This window comes from Procambarus clarkii, chromosome 41, assembly GCF_040958095.1.
Source record: "Procambarus clarkii isolate CNS0578487 chromosome 41, FALCON_Pclarkii_2.0, whole genome shotgun sequence".
NCBI classification, from domain to species: domain Eukaryota; kingdom Metazoa; phylum Arthropoda; class Malacostraca; order Decapoda; family Cambaridae; genus Procambarus; species Procambarus clarkii.
In genome coordinates this window covers 25,477,391-25,500,506 of record NC_091190.1, presented here as the reverse complement: position 1 = coordinate 25,500,506, position 23,116 = coordinate 25,477,391, and the positions used below count along the sequence as shown (strand labels likewise).

Here is a 23,116-nt window from a genome sequence, read left to right as displayed (position 1 = left end):
ATGGTTTGGATAGGAGTAATGCTTTTTATTCCTTTACGGATTATTTCTTTCATTATTCTTTCTTCTTTTTCATGTTCACAGTGAACATAGAACATAACATAGACATGGTCATATTCTACAAAACAAAGAAGACTAGTTACCTCCTTATCAAAAACAGCCCGAAGCCGACGGAGAATCCTTTACCGCAGTCAAACGTTGTATACATGTACACTTGCTCCCCATGAAGGGTGTAACCTTCAATCTAAGTACATAGGTATGACGTCGACCAAGCTGACGAGGCGTTTGACCTGTCATCTTCAATCCGTTGCCCCCAGAAATCACATGAGACAAGCCCATGACATCACCCTAACTAGAGAAATGTTGACTAAAAACACTTGTATAATGGACAAAACCCAAGATCTAAGAAGATTACAAATTCTTGAAGCAATCCACACACAAACACATCATATATATATATATATATATATATATATATATATATATATATATATATATATATATATATATATATATATATATATAGGGGTACCACCTCTGGTGCAAGTGTAGGGACCCATAGCCTCGGAGAAGAAAATAAAGAGTACTCAGAGAAGACCTTGTGGATCCTCACTGAACACTTTGATATTTTCTTCTCCTACCACCCCTATTCTTTTGGTATGTGTGTATATTTATCTAACTTTATTTGAAAATGTCATTACATATAGAAAATGTCATTATATATATATATATATATATATATATATATATATATATATATATATATATATATATATAAATAAGTAAATAAAGGGGTACCACCACTGGTGCAATTGTAGGGACCCACAGCCTCGAAGAAGGGAACACAGAGTATTCCGGGAGAAACTTGTCATTTAACTCTGAATATGTATGAGTGGTCACTTCTCCTACCACCCCTTTTTTTATGTTGTACACTTTATTATACAAGGTTATACCGTTACATACCTAATTCTTTACAAAAAAATGAACATTAAGAGGAAATAGGGGGAAGTTTATTTCCTAGAGGCTGTAGAACTCCTCCGACGTCGGGCAGGAACCGAGGACGCAGTGAGCATTCCCCCTCTGAATTGCGACACTGAGGCGCTGGAAGAGAAAACCTGACGCTCTAGGGGTATCTTGTAGTGTCACTGAGCCTGGAACCAAGATCCTTAAGAAATCTTCTTGCACACTCTCCCCATGGACCTAGGGTCTCAGATCCTATTGGAAAGAAGTTGTGCCGGTGATCTAATTCCCTATACTTGGTCGACTTGTATCTTTCTCTGTCTCTCTCTGCGGCTTCTGTTTGGCCGACAGAGAGGTCAATGTATGTGGTTCCCAGGGCGATGGTTAGGGTATATATATATATATATATATATATATATATATATATATATATATATATATATATATATATATATATATATATATAATCTGCAACTCCAACTGTCTTCATCTATCCATCCAGCTCTTCTATTATCTATCCATCAGTACATCATCCATCTCGTCTATCTATCCATCCATCTGTCTTCTGTCTGTTTATCTCGGTCTCTTATTAAAAGTATAATTGTCTAATGTGTAGGTGGTCGCCGGTGAGAGGAGCTTAACGGTATGAAAACTAGAAAAAAACGAGTAGTAACCCCTTTACTCAGATAACGGGGCTTTGCATGAGACATCATTGAAACTGTAGCAGAATCGTTTGCTCTATGTGAGTACAGGCAAATTAATGACAGCAGGAAATTTGTTAGGTTTCCCACGAGATCATTGAATAATGGTGTATAATACTATAAAAAAGTTATGAAATTTTGTTTTGAATATATTTGGCTCTGTAGCCGGTAGGCAGTGCTAAAATTAGTGGTGGGGGCTGAATGTGACCCTGGCACGCTGTTCTCGTTTGAGTTATGGTGACCCCGACCAGCCGGCGTTCATAACGCAACCCGTCCTCCTCATAGATTGTTCAATTTTGACGTATAGTTTACCTGTGACCACGAATTGTATTAGACCTCCGAATATGTATTAGAGGGGCCTCGTAGCCTGGTGGATAGCGCGCAGGACTCGTAATTCTGTGTCGCGGGTTCAATTACCGCACGAGGCAGAAACAAATGGGCAAAGCTTCTTTCAACCTGAATGTCCCTGTTACCTAGCAGTAAATAGGTACCTGGATGTTAGTCAGCTGTCACGGGCTGCTTCCTGGGGGTGGAGGCCTGGTCAAGGACCGGGCCGCGGGGACACTAAAGCCCCGAAATCAACTCAAGATTACCTCAAGATAGACAACAGTAGCAGCTCGCGAAATTGACGTACTGTTCTGGATCCTCTGGCAGGTTAGGATAAGGGCACTTTAGCACGACAGTTTTTTTTTTTTAAGTTGGGAAACCTTAGGATGACGGACTGCATAACGTACCCCCAGACCATTCCCTCTGCCAATTTGGGTGAGGCTAGCCCCAAGCATCTGGCCTCCAACGTTGGACGGACATTCCGTCTTCTAATACAAATATATATATTAATTTTGATGACCAGACCACACACTAGAAATTGAAGGGACGACGACGTTTCGGTCCGTCCTGGACCATTCTCAAGTCGATTGTGATGAGGACAGGTAGGGACAGGCCGTCGTCGTCCCTTCAATTTCTAGTGTGTGGTCTGGTCAACATACTTCAGCCACGTTATTGTGACTCATCGCCTGCATATATATTAATTGATTGTATTTAAAATTATATTGTATGTCTTTGAGAACGTTTATTTCCCGTTATTGAATTTGACTCCTAAGTGTTTTTTTTTATGGTAGGCTGCAAAGGTAATTCATGTGTTTATTTTCTTTGAGACTAAAAGCATGATAAAATAATTCTTAAAATTCAGCTTGTAAATTAAATAAATTTGCTGCTTTCCATGGTGTATGACCACAATTTCCACATTAAATTTTTACTTCTAAATTCAGTGAATGTAAGAATTTCTGTATTTAAATTGAGAACCGGGAATACTACGAAAAACATTTCATTCATTGGTAATTTGCTAATTTGTCGATGTTTGATCCTAAGATAAACAGTAACTCTAGATGAAAATCCGACGACGAGATTTGTGTATGATGTAAATTATAAAGTTAACTGATTATGTACTTAACCAATTTAACGTCTTTCGGTATTTACTTTTCCTAATGAAGGTAAACTTGAGACAACCCTTCTCAAATAATAACTATTCCACATAGTTAATCCATAGTGTTCTGCTTGAGCTGGGCTTTAACAAACTAGAATAAGGAACTTACGTGAACATTGTTAATAACGAGGGAGTTAGAGAGTTCTGGATATGGAAGGACGTCATTACTAAAACACTTTATTCGAACAACTTACACGAAGAACTAGGTTGAAAGTCGTCTATGTTAAGTTCCAGCAGTTTCATATATGCTGTCTTCGATGCACTTTTCATGTGTACAATTCCTCAGATTCATATGAGAGCTGGGGTTGGTATGAAGGCTTTGTTGCGTATGAGGGCTGGGGTTGGTATGAAGGCTTTGTTGGGTATGAGGGCTGGGGTTGGTATGAAGGCTTTGTTGGGTATGAGGGCTGGGGTTGGTATGAAGGCTTCGTTGGGTATGAAGGCTTTGTTGGGTATGAGGGCTGGGGTTGGTATGAAGGCTTTGTTGGGTATGAGGGCTGGGATTGGTATGAAGGCTTTGTTGGGTATGAGGGCTGGGGTTGGTATGAAGGCTTTGTTGGGTATGAGGGCTGGGGTTGGTATGAAGGCTTTGTTGGGTATGAGGGCTGGGGTTGGTATGAAGGCTTTGTTGGGTATGAGGGCTGGGGTTGGTATGAAGGCTTCGTTGGGTATGAAGGCTTTGTTGGGTATGAGGGCTGGGGTTGGTATGAAGGCTTTGTTGGGTATGAGGGCTGGGATTGGTATGAAGGCTTCGTTGGGTATGAGGGCTGGGGTTGGTATGAAGGCTTCGTTGGGTATGAGGGCTGGGTTGGGTATAGCGACTGGGTCTTGTATAAGGGTTGGGGTTTGTATGAAGACTGGGATGGGTATGAGGGCTGGGATGAATATGAGGGTTGGGGCTTGTATGAAGACTGATGCTGGTATGAGGGCTGGGGATAGTATGAAGGCTGGTACTGGGGCTTGAAGGTGATGGGGGGACCGTACTCGTGGGGGTACTGGGGCTCGCCCTCATACCTGACCTCGGCCTGATACCCGTAGTCGTCCTTGGCAACGTAATTCACCTAGTGGATATTTAGCAAGGTTTAGAATTAGTTTAATAATAATAAAATCAGAAGTAAATTTTTGAGATATTTACTATTTTATTCATTAATCATTATTCTTTAAGCAAATATTGAATTTGAATTTATTGAATATTATCACAACTTAAAACATAATTACAGTGCTTTGGGTTATGAAGTTTGCATTCGTTTTTAACTTTGAGCATCGGGTCCATATTAAGTTAATAATCATCTTACCGTCTGTTTGCGGCTGTCTGGGAGCTGGACGGTGTAGGAGCCTGAGACAGTGTCTCCATCAGACTGTTCGTTTTGACCAAAGTCATTGCCGGAGTAGTCGTCCTTGACGCTGTACTGGAAGCTGTATGGCATGCCTTCCTGAAGTGTATTATGGTATACCAGTGTTAAATTTGTAAATCTATGGGAATTACATCATGTAATATTTTCGTGTTATAAATTTGAAATTTGTTTTAGTCTAGTTTGTGCTGTGATAATCCTGAGAGTTTTGAGGTACCTGTTCGTAGCGTGGGTAATGTCCTGGTGGAGCATAGCGATCATAATTGTCGGCGAGAGCCTCCCCCACCATCACCACCACCACCAGCAACACACTGGTCTGAGGAGGACAACGCTCGTCATTACTTACCCTCGTAACCCCAAATTATGTAGAGATACAACAATTAGGAACGTTTTCGCAGTTTATTGTGGTTAAAAGAAAAAAATACATCTTTAAAACACGTTACCTTAGCGATCATGTCGTCTACAAGTTACCAAAGCTGAGGAGCGAGTGATGTGGAGAGGATGATGGTTGAGCTTTATATAGTGATGAAGGTTGACCTTGACGGAGATAAGTGGAGCGTCAGCACTTTGGAAGGGGGGATTACAGGGAGCCAAGTTATGGATAAATAATTATTGTCGTTAGGCAACTCCGAAACTGTAAATACTTGACTTTGCTGAATTTTTCTGCAGTTCTGTGCTTGTATAGTGTAAGAATGTCTCGTATTATTTTATCTCGATAATAATTCGTGTATCCACGAAAATTGACAATTGACCAACGAGAACTTACTATTTGTTTTCAATTTAACAATTAGGTGAATAATAACCATATTAAATCTAAACGTTTTAAAATTTATTACATATAGTTTGAAGTTTTGTTGCTTGTTCACTTACGCAAATTTAACTTTGGAAGCTCCTGAGCACAACAATACCATTGGGAAGCCGGTCGGCCAAGCGGATAGCACGCTGCACTTGTGATCCTGTGGTCCCGGGTTCGATCCCGGGCGCTGGCGAGAAACAATGGCCAGAGTTTCTTTCACCCTATGCCCCTGTTACCTAGCAGTAAAATATGTACCTGGGTGTTAGTCAGCTGTCACGTTCTGCTTCCTGGGGGTGGAGGTACAGTGGACAATAAAGCCCCGAAATCATCTCAAGATAACCTCAAGATTATAGTGAGACGATCATTATCTCCAATATTAATATAATTTGCTCGTGTTTGCCTTATATTTACTCTTACCTTAAAATCTTTACCGCCACACTGTTTCTATAAATAATCTGAATTTCAATAACGTTTGGGATTTTTCACTATAAAGTATAAACAGTAGACGAGATATATACTTTTTATAGTGTCCTATTGTGTTAAACGACACGTTCACCTAATACGATTCCGATTATTGATAATTTAGCAAATTTATTAAGGTATGATCAAACGAATTTTAAACTTGCTTGAGTTTATTCACATTAAACCACAAGTGAGTAAAATCTTTTAACAAATGAGCAACAACAATCCTGAAGGTTTAAATGGGTAAGATGTTTTTATGGGTGGTATGGGGTTGTGTATGAGGGCGTGTGTTGGTACGAAGGTTGTGACTTGTAGGTGACAGGATGTCTGTAATGGTGGGGATGGTGAGCCTCTCCAGAGTACTGTACATCAGCTGTAAAGCCCTTGTTGTGGTCGGCCTCGTAATTAACCTGCCAATAGAAGTACAAATTTTATTACAAGAGTATGAGAATATTTTTTAATGAATTACCAGAGATTTATGAATTTTAACTCGAGCTGTAACGAATGTCTGTTGCCGAAGTGTGGATCCCCGAATTATACAACAAACATCAATTGAGGTTTAGTACTTAAACACCTCCGATTATAGTTTTATCAATAAATCCGTAAAATTAGAAAGGTTACCTTGAGGTCACCTTGAGGTGATTTCGGGGCTTAGCGACTCTGCGGCCTGGTCGTCGACCAGGCCTCCTGGTTGCTGGACTGGTCAACCAGGCTGTTGGACACGGCTGCTCGCAGCCTGACGTATGAGTCAGTCTGATTGATCAGGTATCATTTGAAGGTGTTCGTCAAGTTCTCTCATGAACACTGTAAGGTCGGTTATGCCCCTTATGTGTAGTGGAAGCGTGTTGAACAGTCTCGGAACTCTGATGTTGATAGAGATCTGTCTCAGAGTACCTGTTGCACCTCTGCTTTTCGATGGGGGTATTCTGCACATCCTGCCATGTCTTCTGGTCTCATGTGATGTTATATTTGTGTGCAGGTTTGGGACCAGCCGATTTACTATTTTCCATGTGCAATTTAATAAGTATTTCTGCAGCCTGCGCTCAAGAGAATACAGATGTAGGCTCTTTAGTCGGTCCCAATAGTTTAGATGTTAAACTGAGTGGATTCTAGGAGTAAAGGAATCCACAGGAAAGACTGACATAAATGACTAATTGTTCGGAATAAAAAGATTAAGATTATTTAATACATATAAAAAGTAATAAGAAGTACTTAGTGCTTGTGGAATCATCGTTTCTCAAAATATAAATCGAATAACCATTAGTTTGACTTTTTTATTTCCAATAAATATCACCAATATTTAACTAAGTTAACATGCAGTTTTTAAGACACGATTAAAGGATAAATTAATCAAATTTTAGTTCTATTTATTGATATAAAACTTTTGATAAGAACCTATCTTCAAGGTTGTGTATTATCAATATTCGTATCTTAAACTCACTTGCAAATTAGAAACTATTATAAATGCCAATATATATATATATATATATATATATATATATATATATATATATATATATATATATATATATATATATGCGAACAAGCCTGAATGGTCCCCAGGACATATGCAACTGAAAACTCACACCCCAGAAGTGACTCGAACCCATACTCCCAGAAGCAACGCAACTGGTATGTACAAGACGCCTTAATCCACTTGACCATCACGACCGGACAAAATGAGGTGATAGCCGAGGCTATTTGAACCACCCCACCGCCGGCACTCGGATAGTTATCTTGGGCATAGCATTTTACCAAATCACCTCATTCTTTGGGGCACACGTGAGGAACACAAAATATTTTGTGTTCCTCACGTGTGCCCCAAAGAATGAGGTGATTTGGTAAAATGCTATGCCCAAGATAACTATCCGAGTGCCGGCGGTGGGGTGGTTCAAATAGCCTCGGCTATCACCTCATTTTGTCCGGTCGTGATGGTCAAGTGGATTAAGGCGTCTTGTACATACCAGTTGCGTTGCTTCTGGGAGTATGGGTTCGAGTCACTTCTGGGGTGTGAGTTAGTAGTAGGGTGTAAGACTCACAGACGATATTTTTTTTTTCCGGCCAGATATCGTCTTTGAGTCGTACGACTCACAGACGATATTTTTTTTTCCGGCCAGATATCGTCTGTGAGTCGTACGACTCAAAGACGATATTTTGTTTCTGGGAAATATCGTGTCTGTGAGCCAGGGTTTTGAGGTTCCAATATCTCGCGTGTGAGCCAGGGTTTTCAGGTAAATTTTGTGTCACAGATTTTAGAAGTATGGAATTCTTATGAGAAAATAATTTCCGAGACTTAGAAGTTTGTTAAGGCCTTATGGGACAAATTCAAGTAACGTATGTAGCTCTTTAGGGCTTCCAGGAGAACTCTACGGACATATTTTACATGTTTTCAACTTACAAAATCGTCTATGTAAGCCTTAGTTATTCATATAAATTTAGAAAATCACCTGTGTAAGTCATGGTTTTCAAGTCTCGTACATCACACCCCCCTCCCTCCCCCCTTACCTCGCAATCTGTCGCGTCACCTTTATTTACTTTGCGCCCAGCCAGCCAGCCAGTCGGCTCTTAATCTTATCTTATCTTATCCGTAATATCTGGACCGTCCCTCCTCTCTCTCTCTCTCTCTCCTTTCATTCAGTTCAACTATTTTCCAACATCGTATGTTTGCTCCTTTTCATTAAGCAAGTCAGTATGTTTGCTCCTTTTCATTAAGCAAGTCAGTTTTACACAAATAAATCATGTTAGTAAGCAAGTTCTAGCTCACGTTCCCCACCTTAGTCCCCTGTCGTATAATGAATACTATCATTCCAATCCCTCTAAAATTTAAAAATAATCATATTTCAAATGTAGTTCAATACAGTAATTTAGTTACCAAGCTCCAGCGCTTGTCCTCCGCCTTAGCTCTCTCTCGTATCTTCGTTAGTATCAGTCCAATTTCCCTGAAATTTCTACCCTCTGTATTTCAGACATAGTTTAGTAAATGCAAACAATTATCAAACTCTAGCTCTTGTCCCCAGCTTAGTTCATTTGTACAAAATCATTAGTAACAGTCCAAATTCCCTGAGATTTTTAGCCTCTGTATTTCAGACACCGTAAATAAGATCAAAACAGTTACCAAGCTCCAGCTCTTGTCCTCCGCCTTAGCTCTCTCTCGTATCTTCGTTAGTAACAGATCAATTCCCCTGAAATTTCTACCCTCTGTATTTCAGACACCGTAAATAAGATCAAAATAGTTATCGAGCTCCAGCTCTCGTCCCCGCCTTAATTCTCTTTCGTATCTTTGTAAATAACCCATCAATTTCCCTAAAATTAAAAGCAGACATACTTCAAAGTTAGTAAATAAGATCAAGTCAGTTACTGAGCTCCAGCTCTCGTCCCCCACCCTCTTCCACCCTCAAGTCTTTGTAAATAAACCATCAATTTCCCCGAAATTTTTACCCTCTGTATTTCAGACATAGTAAATATGATGAAAACAATTATAAAACTCTAGCTCTTGTCCTCTGTCCAAGCTCACTTTTGTAAATTCATTACTCTCAGTCCAAATCACCCAACTACATTTTCAGACATAGTAAATAAAAACCAGTTCAGTTATCAAGTTTCAACTCTTGTGCCCCAGCTTAGTTCATTTTGTACAAGTTCTTTATTTCCAACTATATCACATGAGATTTAAGATCACCTTATTTTCTAACGTAGTAAAATTAATCAGGGCATTAACCAAGCTCCATTCCCTCAGCCTTAGATCATCAGACATAAATATTTTCGATCAAGTCCGTCTCCAGCTTAACTCTTACCCTTTCCCTCCCTTACTTTCTCATCCCCAACGTATCAAAACCTTCAATAATCATACTGTATTTGCATATTTTCTCTATATTCAGCTGTGTTCTTCACATTTTGTCCATGTTCACTCCATGTTCTTCAAATGTTCACAGTCCCATTCAGTTCATATTTCACAAGTATCTCCATTTTTTATGTAATCTTTCTCTTAGTCTCATTATGTTCTCTACAAATTCTAGTCATATTTTCTATGTTTTCATATTCATCACATGTTCTCTTTACAACTTTTATACTCAATATTCATGCTAACTTCCATATTTTGTGTTCTTTGTCAATATTCATGTTCCTCTACAAGTTCATGTTCCTCACAAGATCACTTCGTTTTTCACCTTCACTTACATGTTTTCTACATTCTTTTGTCATATTCTCCATGTTCTTCACAAGTCCATTGTTCATTCTTTGTAATCCCTATTCTCCTTATCATGTTTTCATGTTCTCTGTAAGTTCATATTCCCAGCATGTTCACTGTATTCATCAACTTTTCTTACATATGTTCTTTGCCATGTTCCCCATATGTTCTCTAGGTTTTTCCCCTTACATGTTATCTAACGTTCCTTAACTAAAAAATCTTTCACCAATCAACTAAAAACATAGTCACTTTCGTCATTTCTCAACTAAACTTATTATCCAGTCAACTAAAAATAGTCAGAAATAGCCTCGTTCAACACTGTTCTTAACTAAAACAACCTTTCTCTTAGCTAAAAATTGTCAAAGGAAACTTTTTTCAGCACTTTCTTAACAGGCGCTATGTTTCATCAAGAAAAAAATTGTCAAAGGAAACTTTCCAAAACTGTTCATAACTAAACTTATTCCCTAGTCATCAGAAAATAACCGTGTTCTTCATGTTTCATTGTCATTTCATAACTAAAATTATCTGCCAATCATCAGAAAAAGTCATGTTCATCACGTTTTGGCTTTTGCTCAACTAAAAGTATTCATCGGTCAACTGAAAATAGTTACTTCATCATGTTTCCTTGTCATTTCTTAACTGAAATATCACTTCTCTCATCTGAAAATAGTCAGGATTATCCTCATTCAACATCGTTCTTAACTAAAACAGCCTTTCGCTTAGCTAAAAATTGTCAAAGGAATCTTTTCAACGCTGTTCATAACTAACTTTATCCATAGTCAAGTAAGAAAATATAGTCAAAGATATCTATCATCGTCATTCTTAACTGACATTATACTTTGCGGAGCACTAAAATAGTCACTGTCGTCATATTTTGTCTTTTTCCTCAACTAAAAGAGTCAAATGTAACTTTTTCAACACTTTCGTAACTAAAATTATATGTCGCTAAGTAAGAAAAATAGTCAAATGTAACTTTTTCAGCACTTTCGTAAAAATTATATGTCGTTAAGTAAGAAAAATAATCAAAGGTGCTCTCCGTAACACCAAAGTTACTCTTCGAGATAACAAAAAGACGCTCTCAAACACTCAAAAATTTACTCGCATCCTCAAAGTTATTCTCAGAGTCATCAAAAAAGTTAATCTCAGTTATCAAAATGCTATTCTGCAAGTAGCCTTTCATTCATCAGAGAACTTTCTAAGACATCTTCGTTCATTAAAGTTAATCTCAGAGGCATAAAAGTTATTCTCGGAGCTATCAAAAAGTTAATCTCTAAAACAACAAAAGTTAATCTCTGTCATCAAAGTTGATCTGCAAGATATCTTCGAGTCATCAAAGTTACTTTTCATACATCAAAGTTGTTTCAAAGACATCAAAGTTAATCTCAGAGTTATCCAAAGATATTCTCATGTCCACAAAAGTTATTCCAAGAGACGTCAAAGTTAATCTCAGACATCTTCGTTCATAAAAGTTATTCTCAGAGACATCTAAAGTTATTCCAAGAGACGTCAAAGTTAATCCAAGACATCATCTTTCATCAAAGATATTCTCTCTAAGCCATCAATGTTCTTCTCTAAGACATAAAAGTTATTCTCTATGTCATCAAAAAGTTATTCTCTGAGCTAACAAAATACTACTCTTGTTCTCAAAGACATTCTCCAATTCATCAATGTTGTTTCAAAGACATCAAAGTTAATCTCAGAGGTATCCAAAGACATTCTCAAAGTCATCTAAAGTTATTCTCTAAGACATCAAAGTTATTCTAAGAGTTATCAAAAGTTATTCTCAGTCATGTTATGTTATTCTCTAACTCACTTCCATTCATCAAAGACATTCTCTAAGCCCTCAAAGTTATTCCCAGAGTCACCAAAAAGTTATTCTTCGAAACATAAAATTTGCTCTGTAAGACATCTTCGTTCATCAAACTTATTCTCAGAGATATCTAAAGTTATTCTCAGAACAATCAAAAGTTATTCTAAGACAACAAAGTCTTTCTCAGAGTCATCAAAGTTATTCTCAGAGTCACCTTTGTTATTCAAAGAAGCCTTCCGAGACATCCTCGTTCAACAAAAACTGTCCTCAGAGCCATCAAAAAGTTAAATACAGTCGTCAAAGTTATTCTCTAAGTATCTTTTCGTTCATCAGAGAAGCTTTCTAAGACATCTTTGTTCATCCAAGTTGTTCTCTAAGACATCAATCTTGTTCTCTAAGACATCAAAGATGTTCTCTAAATCATAAAAGTTAATCTCTAAGTTACCTTCGTTCGTCAGAGAAACTTTCCAAAACATCTTTGTTCATCCAAGTTGTTCTCTAAGACATCAATCTTGTTCTCTAAGACATCAAAGATGTTCTCTAAATCATAAAAGTTAATCTCTAAGTTACCTTCGTTCGTCAGAGAAACTTTCCAAAACATCTTTGTTCATCAAACTTGTTTTCAAAGTCATCAAAAGTTAATCTAAGACATCTTTTTTCATCAAAGTTATTTTCAGAGACATCTAAAGTTAATTTCTATGTTATAAAAGTTATTCTCAGAGACATCTAAAGTTAATCTTGGTCATCAAAGTTGTTCTCCAAGACATCAAAGATGTTCTCAAAATCATAAAAGTTATTCCCAGAGCTATCAAAGTTATTCTCAAAGTCATCAAAGTTATTCAAAGAGCTAACAAAGTTATTCTCTAAGTAACCTTTCGTTCATCAGAGAAGCTTTCTAAGACATCTTCGTTCATCAATGTTGATCTCTAAGTCACCTTGGTTCATCAAAGAAACTCTCCTTCTTCCATCAAGTTATACTTTAAGACAACATTGTTGTTCTCTAAGACATCTTCAGGCATAAAATTTCTCTCCAAATGTAACTAGTTCAGCTTTTCATATCAAACTTACACTTCTGTTAAATATATTTTCTTAGACATTTTACATTTTAAACTGTTCTCTGAACTACACTGTTCAAACCTACGTAACCTATCCTCTCCACCCAATGTTACTTAGTTAACGTAACGTTCCTAAACCTAACTTTACCTATCCTAACATAACTTACCTTACCTTACCTATCTTACCTAACTTTACCTATCCTAACATAACTTACCTTACTTTACCTATCTTACCTAACTTTACCTATCTTACCTAACTTAACCTGCATAACCTAACTTTACCTATCCTAACCTAACTTACCTTACCTTACCTATCTTACCTAACTTTACCTATCTTACCTAACTTAACCTGCTTAACCTAACTTTACCTATCTTACCTAACTTAACCTGCATAACCTAACTTTACCTATCCTAACCTAACTTACCTTACCTTACCTATCTTACCTAACTTTACCTATCTTACCTAACTTAACTTTCATAACCTAACTTTACCTATCCTAACATAACTTACCTTACCTTCCCTATCTTACCTAACTTTACCTATCCTAACATAACTTACCTTACCTTCCCTATCTTACCTAACTTTACCTATCCTAACATAACTTACCTTACCTATCATACCTAACTTAACCTAACTTTACCTATCCTAACTTACCTTACCTAACTTATTCTGCTTAACCTAACTTATTTAACTTATCTTACCTATCCTAACGTAACCTAACTTGCTTTACCTAACTTAATCTTACATTCCCAAACTGATGTATCCTAACTTATCTAGTCAAACCAGACATGATCTAACTTACATAAGTATTCCTTCTTGTCTTTTGTGTTTCATCAATCATTGTCTCATATTCATTTACTCATTTCATTAGTTAATTTCTCAAATGGTCACTTATGCATTTCAAGTGCTATTTGTTAGAGATTGGATATTTAAGCATTTCAAAGAATTTTTGTTATATATGAGCATTTACTCATTTCAAGGGATAATTTCTCAAATGGACGTTTTTGCATTTCAAGTGTTATTTGTTTAAGATTGGGTATTTAACCATTTCAAAGGTTTTTCTTATATATGGGAACTTACTCGTTTCAAGGGTCAATTTCTCAAATGGTCATTTTTGCAGATCAAGGGTTATTTGTTAAAGTTCATCAAGTTGCTCATAAGTTGTATTTATTATGTTTGTTATCATTTATTCTTATTCCCCAACCCCTTAACCTAACCTCTTGTAATCTTAGTGTATTTGGTAGGTTCTATCATATGTTCTTATTCCCCAACCCCTTAACCTAACCTCTTGTAATCTTAGTGTATTTGGTAGGTTCTATCATATGTTCTTATTCCCCAACCCTTTAACCTAACCTTTCAGATGTAGTTTATTGTGTTTTTTGACGTATTTGTTGAATATATTATCCTTTTCATAACCTTTCAGATGTAGCTTTGTTTCTCCTTTGTATATTTTTACCCAAACCCACCATCCCACTTAACCTTCTTTCCTTCTTTTACTTTGTTTTTCACATATAAGTTCGTTCTTTATCTTAGTAATAATAGAATTACAATAGTAAAGAATCAGATCTACTAAGACTTGAAATTGAGAAACAAGAGCTCAAGTGAGTGAGAGCATGAAAGAAGAGCAAGGAGTAAGAGAGAGGGGGCGGAAGAGAATGGGACCAAAGAAGAGAGAATGAGAGAGAGAGTGTGGGCATGGGAGAACTAAGACTTGAATTGAGAAAAAGAAAAACTAAGTGAAAGAGAGTGAGGGTGTGAGAATGGGAGCAATAAGACTTGAATTTGAGAAACAAGAGAGCATTTGAGCAAATGAGGGAGAGAGAGGGGGAGGAAGAGAGAGAATAAGGGAGAGAGATAGAAAAGGAGGGTTAGAAGGAGTAGGAGAATCAAAGTAAAAGAAGGAAAGAAGGTTAAGTGGGATGGTGGGTTTGGGTAAAAATATACAAAGGAGAAACAAAGCTACATCTGAAAGGTTATGAAAAGGATAATATATTCAACAAATACGTCAAAAAACACAATAAACTACATCTGAAAGGTTAGGTTAAAGGGTTGGGGAATAAGAACATATGATAGAACCTACCAAATACACTAAGATTACAAGAGGTTAGGTTAAGGGGTTGGGGAATAAGAACATATGATAGAACCTACCAAATACACTAAGATTACAAGAGGTTAGGTTAAGGGGTTGGGGAATAAGAATAAATGATAACAAACATAATAAATACAACTTATGAGCAACTTGATGAACTTTAACAAATAACCCTTGATCTGCAAAAATGACCATTTGAGAAATTGACCCTTGAAACGAGTAAGTTCCCATATATAAGAAAAACCTTTGAAATGGTTAAATACCCAATCTTAAACAAATAACACTTGAAATGCAAAAACGTCCATTTGAGAAATTATCCCTTGAAATGAGTAAATGCTCATATATAACAAAAATTCTTTGAAATGCTTAAATATCCAATCTCTAACAAATAGCACTTGAAATGCATAAGTGACCATTTGAGAAATTAACTAATGAAATGAGTAAATGAATATGAGACAATGATTGATGAAACACAAAAGACAAGAAGGAATACTTATGTAAGTTAGATCATGTCTGGTTTGACTAGATAAGTTAGGATACATCAGTTTGGGAATGTAAGATTAAGTTAGGTAAAGCAAGTTAGGTTACGTTAGGATAGGTAAGATAAGTTAAATAAGTTAGGTTAAGCAGAATAAGTTAGGTAAGGTAAGTTAGGATAGGTAAAGTTAGGTTAAGTTAGGTATGATAGGTAAGGTAAGTTATGTTAGGATAGGTAAAGTTAGGTAAGATAGGGAAGGTAAGGTAAGTTATGTTAGGATAGGTAAAGTTAGGTAAGATAGGGAAGGTAAGGTAAGTTATGTTAGGATAGGTAAAGTTAGGTTATGAAAGTTAAGTTAGGTAAGATAGGTAAAGTTAGGTAAGATAGGTAAGGTAAGGTAAGTTAGGTTAGGATAGGTAAAGTTAGGTTATGCAGGTTAAGTTAGGTAAGATAGGTAAAGTTAGGTTAAGCAGGTTAAGTTAGGTAAGATAGGTAAAGTTAGGTAAGATAGGTAAGGTAAGGTAAGTTAGGTTAGGATAGGTAAAGTTAGGTTATGCAGGTTAAGTTAGGTAAGATAGGTAAAGTTAGGTAAGATAGGTAAAGTAAGGTAAGTTATGTTAGGATAGGTAAAGTTAGGTAAGATAGGTAAGGTAAGGTAAGTTATGTTAGGATAGGTAAAGTTAGGTTTAGGAACGTTACGTTAACTAAGTAACATTGGGTGGAGAGGATAGGTTACGTAGGTTTGAACAGTGTAGTTCAGAGAACAGTTTAAAATGTAAAATGTCTAAGAAAATATATTTAACAGAAGTGTAAGTTTGATATGAAAAGCTGAACTAGTTACATTTGGAGAGAAATTTTATGCCTGAAGATGTCTTAGAGAACAACAATGTTGTCTTAAAGTATAACTTGATGGAAGAAGGAGAGTTTCTTTGATGAACCAAGGTGACTTAGAGATCAACATTGATGAACGAAGATGTCTTAGAAAGCTTCTCTGATGAACGAAAGGTTACTTAGAGAATAACTTTGTTAGCTCTTTGAATAACTTTGATGACTTTGAGAATAACTTTGATAGCTCTGGGAATAACTTTTATGATTTTGAGAACATCTTTGATGTCTTGGAGAACAACTTTGATGACCAAGATTAACTTTAGATGTCTCTGAGAATAACTTTTATAACATAGAAATTAACTTTAGATGTCTCTGAAAATAACTTTGATGAAAAAAGATGTCTTAGATTAACTTTTGATGACTTTGAAAACAAGTTTGATGAACAAAGATGTTTTGGAAAGTTTCTCTGACGAACGAAGGTAACTTAGAGATTAACTTTTATGATTTAGAGAACATCTTTGATGTCTTAGAGAACAAGATTGATGTCTTAGAGAACAACTTTGATGAACAAAGATGTTTTGGAAAGTTTCTCTGACGAACGAAGGTAACTTAGAGATTAACTTTTATGATTTAGAGAACATCTTTGATGTCTTAGAGAACAAGATTGATGTCTTAGAGAACAACTTGGATGAACAAAGATGTCTTAGAAAGCTTCTCTGATGAACGAAAAGATACTTAGAGAATAACTTTGACGACTGTATTTAACTTTTTGATGGCTCTGAGGACAGTTTTTGTTGAACGAGGATGTCTCGGAAGGCTTCTTTGAATAACAAAGGTGACTCTGAGAATAACTTTGATGACTCTGAGAAAGACTTTGTTGTCTTAGAATAACTTTTGATTGTTCTGAGAATAACTTTAGATATCTCTGAGAATAAGTTTGATGAACGAAGATGTCTTACAGAGCAAATTTTATGTTTCGAAGAATAACTTTTTGATGACTCTGGGAATAACTTTGAGGGCTTAGAGAATGTCTTTGATGAATGGAAGTGAGTTAGAGAATAACATAACATGACTGAGAATAACTTTTGATAACTCTTAGAATAACTTTGATGTCTTAGAGAATAACTTTAGATGACTTTGAGAATGTCTTTGGATACCTCTGAGATTAACTTTGATGTCTTTGAAACAACATTGATGAATTGGAGAATGTCTTTGAGAACAAGAGTAGTATTTTGTTAGCTCAGAGAATAACTTTTTGATGACATAGAGAATAACTTTTATGTCTTAGAGAAGAACATTGATGGCTTAGAGAGAATATCTTTGATGAAAGATGATGTCTTGGATTAACTTTGACGTCTCTTGGAATAACTTTAGATGTCTCTGAGAATAACTTTTATGAACGAAGATGTCTGAGATTAACTTTGACGTCTCTTGGAATAACTTTTGTGGACATGAGAATATCTTTGGATAACTCTGAGATTAACTTTGATGTCTTTGAAACAACTTTGATGTATGAAAAGTAACTTTGATGACTCGAAGATATCTTGCAGATCAACTTTGATGACAGAGATTAACTTTTGTTGTTTTAGAGATTAACTTTTTGATAGCTCCGAGAATAACTTTTATGCCTCTGAGATTAACTTTAATGAACGAAGATGTCTTAGAAAGTTCTCTGATGAATGAAAGGCTACTTGCAGAATAGCATTTTGATAACTGAGATTAACTTTTTGATGACTCTGAGAATAACTTTGAGGATGCGAGTAAATTTTTGAGTGTTTGAGAGCGTCTTTTTGTTATCTCGAAGAGTAACTTTGGTGTTACGGAGAGCACCTTTGATTATTTTTCTTACTTAACGACATATAATTTTTACGAAAGTGCTGAAAAAGTTACATTTGACTATTTTTCTTACTTAGCGACATATAATTTTAGTTACGAAAGTGTTGAAAAAGTTACATTTGACTCTTTTAGTTGAGGAAAAAGACAAAATATGACGACAGTGACTATTTTAGTGCTCCGCAAAGTATAATGTCAGTTAAGAATGACGATGATAGATATCTTTGACTATATTTTCTTACTTGACTATGGATAAAGTTAGTTATGAACAGCGTTGAAAAGATTCCTTTGACAATTTTTAGCTAAGCGAAAGGCTGTTTTAGTTAAGAACGATGTTGAATGAGGATAATCCTGACTATTTTCAGATGAGAGAAGTGATATTTCAGTTAAGAAATGACAAGGAAACATGATGAAGTAACTATTTTCAGTTGACCGATGAATACTTTTAGTTGAGCAAAAGCCAAAACGTGATGAACATGACTTTTTCTGATGATTGGCAGATAATTTTAGTTATGAAATGACAATGAAACATGAAGAACACGGTTATTTTCTGATGACTAGGGAATAAGTTTAGTTATGAACAGTTTTGGAAAGTTTCCTTTGACAATTTTTTTCTTGATGAAACATAGCGCCTGTTAAGAAAGTGCTGAAAAAAGTTTCCTTTGACAATTTTTAGCTAAGAGAAAGGTTGTTTTAGTTAAGAACAGTGTTGAACGAGGCTATTTCTGACTATTTTTAGTTGACTGGATAATAAGTTTAGTTGAGAAATGACGAAAGTGACTATGTTTTTAGTTGATTGGTGAAAGATTTTTTAGTTAAGGAACGTTAGATAACATGTAAGGGGAAAAACCTAGAGAACATATGGGGAACATGGCAAAGAACATATGTAAGAAAAGTTGATGAATACAGTGAACATGCTGGGAATATGAACTTACAGAGAACATGAAAACATGATAAGGAGAATAGGGATTACAAAGAATGAACAATGGACTTGTGAAGAACATGGAGAATATGACAAAAGAATGTAGAAAACATGTAAGTGAAGGTGAAAAACGAAGTGATCTTGTGAGGAACATGAACTTGTAGAGGAACATGAATATTGACAAAGAACACAAAATATGGAAGTTAGCATGAATATTGAGTATAAAAGTTGTAAAGAGAACATGTGATGAATATGAAAACATAGAAAATATGACTAGAATTTGTAGAGAACATAATGAGACTAAGAGAAAGATTACATAAAAAATGGAGATACTTGTGAAATATGAACTGAATGGGACTGTGAACATTTGAAGAACATGGAGTGAACATGGACAAAATGTGAAGAACACAGCTGAATATAGAGAAAATATGCAAATACAGTATGATTATTGAAGGTTTTGATACGTTGGGGATGAGAAAGTAAGGGAGGGAAAGGGTAAGAGTTAAGCTGGAGACGGACTTGATCGAAAATATTTATGTCTGATGATCTAAGGCTGAGGGAATGGAGCTTGGTTAATGCCCTGATTAATTTTACTACGTTAGAAAATAAGGTGATCTTAAATCTCATGTGATATAGTTGGAAATAAAGAACTTGTACAAAATGAACTAAGCTGGGGCACAAGAGTTGAAACTTGATAACTGAACTGGTTTTTATTTACTATGTCTGAAAATGTAGTTGGGTGATTTGGACTGAGAGTAATGAATTTACAAAAGTGAGCTTGGACAGAGGACAAGAGCTAGAGTTTTATAATTGTTTTCATCATATTTACTATGTCTGAAATACAGAGGGTAAAAATTTCGGGGAAATTGATGGTTTATTTACAAAGACTTGAGGGTGGAAGAGGGTGGGGGACGAGAGCTGGAGCTCAGTAACTGACTTGATCTTATTTACTAACTTTGAAGTATGTCTGCTTTTAATTTTAGGGAAATTGATGGGTTATTTACAAAGATACGAAAGAGAATTAAGGCGGGGACGAGAGCTGGAGCTCGATAACTATTTTGATCTTATTTACGGTGTCTGAAATACAGAGGGTAGAAATTTCAGGGGAATTGATCTGTTACTAACGAAGATACGAGAGAGAGCTAAGGCGGAGGACAAGAGCTGGAGCTTGGTAACTGTTTTGATCTTATTTACGGTGTCTGAAATACAGAGGCTAAAAATCTCAGGGAATTTGGACTGTTACTAATGATTTTGTACAAATGAACTAAGCTGGGGACAAGAGCTAGAGTTTGATAATTGTTTGCATTTACTAAACTATGTCTGAAATACAGAGGGTAGAAATTTCAGGGAAATTGGACTGATACTAACGAAGATACGAGAGAGAGCTAAGGCGGAGGACAAGCGCTGGAGCTTGGTAACTAAATTACTGTATTGAACTACATTTGAAATATGATTATTTTTAAATTTTAGAGGGATTGGAATGATAGTATTCATTATACGACAGGGGACTAAGGTGGGGAACGTGAGCTAGAACTTGCTTACTAACATGATTTATTTGTGTAAAACTGACTTGCTTAATGAAAAGGAGCAAACATACTGACTTGCTTAATGAAAAGGAGCAAACATACGATGTTGGAAAATAGTTGAACTGAATGAAAGGAGAGAGAGAGAGAGAGAGGAGGGACGGTCCAGATATTACGGATAAGATAAGATAAGATTAAGAGCCGACTGGCTGGCTGGCTGGGCGCAAAGTAAATAAAGGTGACGCGACAGATTGCGAGGTAAGGGGGAGGGAGGGGGGTGTGATGTACGAGACTTGAAAACCATGACTTACACAGGTGATTTTCTAAATTTATATGAATAACTAAGGCTTACATAGACGATTTTGTAAGTTGAAAACATGTAAAATATGTCCGTAGAGTTCTCCTGGAAGCCCTAAAGAGCTACATACGTTACTTGAATTTGTCCCATAAGGCCTTAACAAACTTCTAAGTCTCGGAAATTATTTTCTCATAAGAATTCCATACTTCTAAAATCTGTGACACAAAATTTACCTGAAAACCCTGGCTCACACGCGAGATATTGGAACCTCAAAACCCTGGCTCACAGACACGATATTTCCCAGAAACAAAATATCGTCTTTGAGTCGTACGACTCACAGACGATATCTGGCCGGAAAAAAAAATATCGTCTGTGAGTCGTACGACTCAAAGACGATATCTGGCCGGAAAAAAAAAATATCGTCTGTGAGTCTTACACCCTACTACTTGAGTTTTCAGTTATATATATATATATATATATATATATATATATATATATATATATATATATATATATATATATATATATATATATATATATTATATTTTAATTGATGGTATTAGTGAATACTGTAGTTATTTGTGGATTTAGCCAATCAAACTGTTAAAAGCACATACCGTCTGCTTGCGTCCGTCGGGAAGGTCGACACTGTAAGAGCCACGGACGGTGTTGCCGTCGGAGTTCTCACTGTGGCCGAAGTTAGTGCCGGAGTAGTCGTCCCTAACATTGTATGTGAAGTCGTGTGGCATCCCCGGCTGCTGCAGTAATATAGCACATTAATGATGCTTAGTTTTAACTTTGCCAAAATAGTGCAAAATAGAAATAAAGTTATTTTCAGTTGTGTACGCGAACGAGTGCTTAAAGTTATAAAACGAAAGGCCAAATAATGTCTACCTTGTATACAGAACTATGGACAGGTTGAACATGGTAGGGGTCGGAGGGGGCAGAGAGAGCTACACCCAACACCACCACCATCAGCGCCGCCTGCAGGAGACCAGAGTCTTTGATGCTCTTATTATAATAGAGAAACCTTGTATTGGAAGAAGTGCTTTGGGAAATATTTTTAAAACGTTTAATATGTAAGGATCTTTAAATGATTTAGAATGTGTACGATAGGTTATATATGTAAAATACAATTCAAGTATATTGTGAATCAGTATGGGAAATAATATACATATTTTATGTGTAAGTTGTGTGCAGTTAATTCTTAATACTTTTCCAGACTTTAATCACAGAGAAAATGTATAACAATATAACTTAAATTGGCACTAGTGTTGATGAGTTTAAAGTACCAACCTTAAGAGCCATGTTGAGTGTGTTGCGTTACAGGATGGTGAGTGATGGTGGTGTCCAGTCCGCGTCTGGCTTTATACTCACCATCCTCTCTCCTGGACCTCCCTGTTTCTCCCCCCCCCCCACTCTCCAACACCTGTTGTCTTATTTCTTCCTCACCCACATATTCTTCCTTATGTTCTTGTTAATAGAACACCGCAGGAACGAGTTGAAGCTTAGACATTCACCAAGTAAATATACCTTTAGGAATAATATGCTCACAACAATAAATAATTTTGACATCTGAACATGTATTTTTGAATTGTTGATTTTAATGGAAGATTAATGTATCGTTAGAATGTTAAATAATACGAACTGTGTTCGTAGATCATGATTATCAGCTGAAATACCGGATTAATATTCTTGGGAGCAGGTGTGTCATACTTATAATGTGATTGCTGTTTCACGTTAGAAATTTAATGTTGTATAACATTTAATAATATATTAATTCACGAGTGTCGTTGGAATGATGATTAATATATGAAGGGTATATTCATATACCCTTTCTATATATATCAAAGAAAATATATGAAACAGAGAATGCTAGATATGCAATAGGAAGTGAATAATGAAAATTGAAAATGATAAAAAAAAGTGCTAAAGTGTAGCAGAGTTTGAATGGCGTTTAAAGTATAAACAGCAGAGTATATATAGTTTGCAAACGCTTTATTTTAAAATCTGCTTTATACTAAAATAAATTGGTTTATAGGCAAACTTTAATTTTTGGTTCCTCTAAAAGAAAGAAAATTTAAAACATCGAGAGGTGAAGGAATAAAGAAACATCGCAAGGTTCGCTCTTCCTGGCGTTCGTCTTCCTTATGATTACGATGTCAATAACACGTTTATTGATGAATACGGGAAATGTAAGAGTCAGTGTTTTTTTTATACAGTTTCTGCCTGCCATATATCCCACCGGAAATACAAGGAAACTTTGCTTGAAAGTTGTCTGTCTTTTATTAATTGGCTAATTTTCACAGCCTTCAAAATAAATGGCATTTGTAAGAAATATTTTG

At 36.1% G+C, this 23,116-nt stretch overlaps 2 protein-coding genes across 2 annotated transcripts; both read right to left on the bottom strand.

Annotated features, from left to right (window-relative positions):
• Window positions 1–3,352: 3,352 nt before the first annotated feature.
• LOC138373095 (adhesive plaque matrix protein-like) lies at window positions 3,353–4,808 on the bottom strand. The gene is made up of 3 exons (XM_069339120.1): window positions 4,711–4,808; window positions 4,437–4,574; window positions 3,353–4,202 (listed from the first exon to the last, which is right to left on the bottom strand). Exons 1-3 carry the CDS (start codon window positions 4,780–4,782, stop codon window positions 3,408–3,410), a joined length of 1,005 nt encoding a protein of 334 aa, XP_069195221.1. The 5' UTR covers window positions 4,783–4,808; the 3' UTR covers window positions 3,353–3,407.
• Window positions 4,809–6,005: 1,197 nt separating this feature from the next.
• Window positions 6,006–22,079, bottom strand: LOC123761138 (cuticle protein 7-like). The gene is made up of 4 exons (XM_069339223.1): window positions 22,068–22,079; window positions 21,666–21,755; window positions 21,389–21,529; window positions 6,006–6,161 (listed from the first exon to the last, which is right to left on the bottom strand). The coding sequence occupies exons 1-4, from the start codon at window positions 22,077–22,079 to the stop codon at window positions 6,006–6,008; spliced, it is 399 nt and encodes a 132-aa protein (XP_069195324.1).
• Window positions 22,080–23,116: the final 1,037 nt, after the last annotated feature.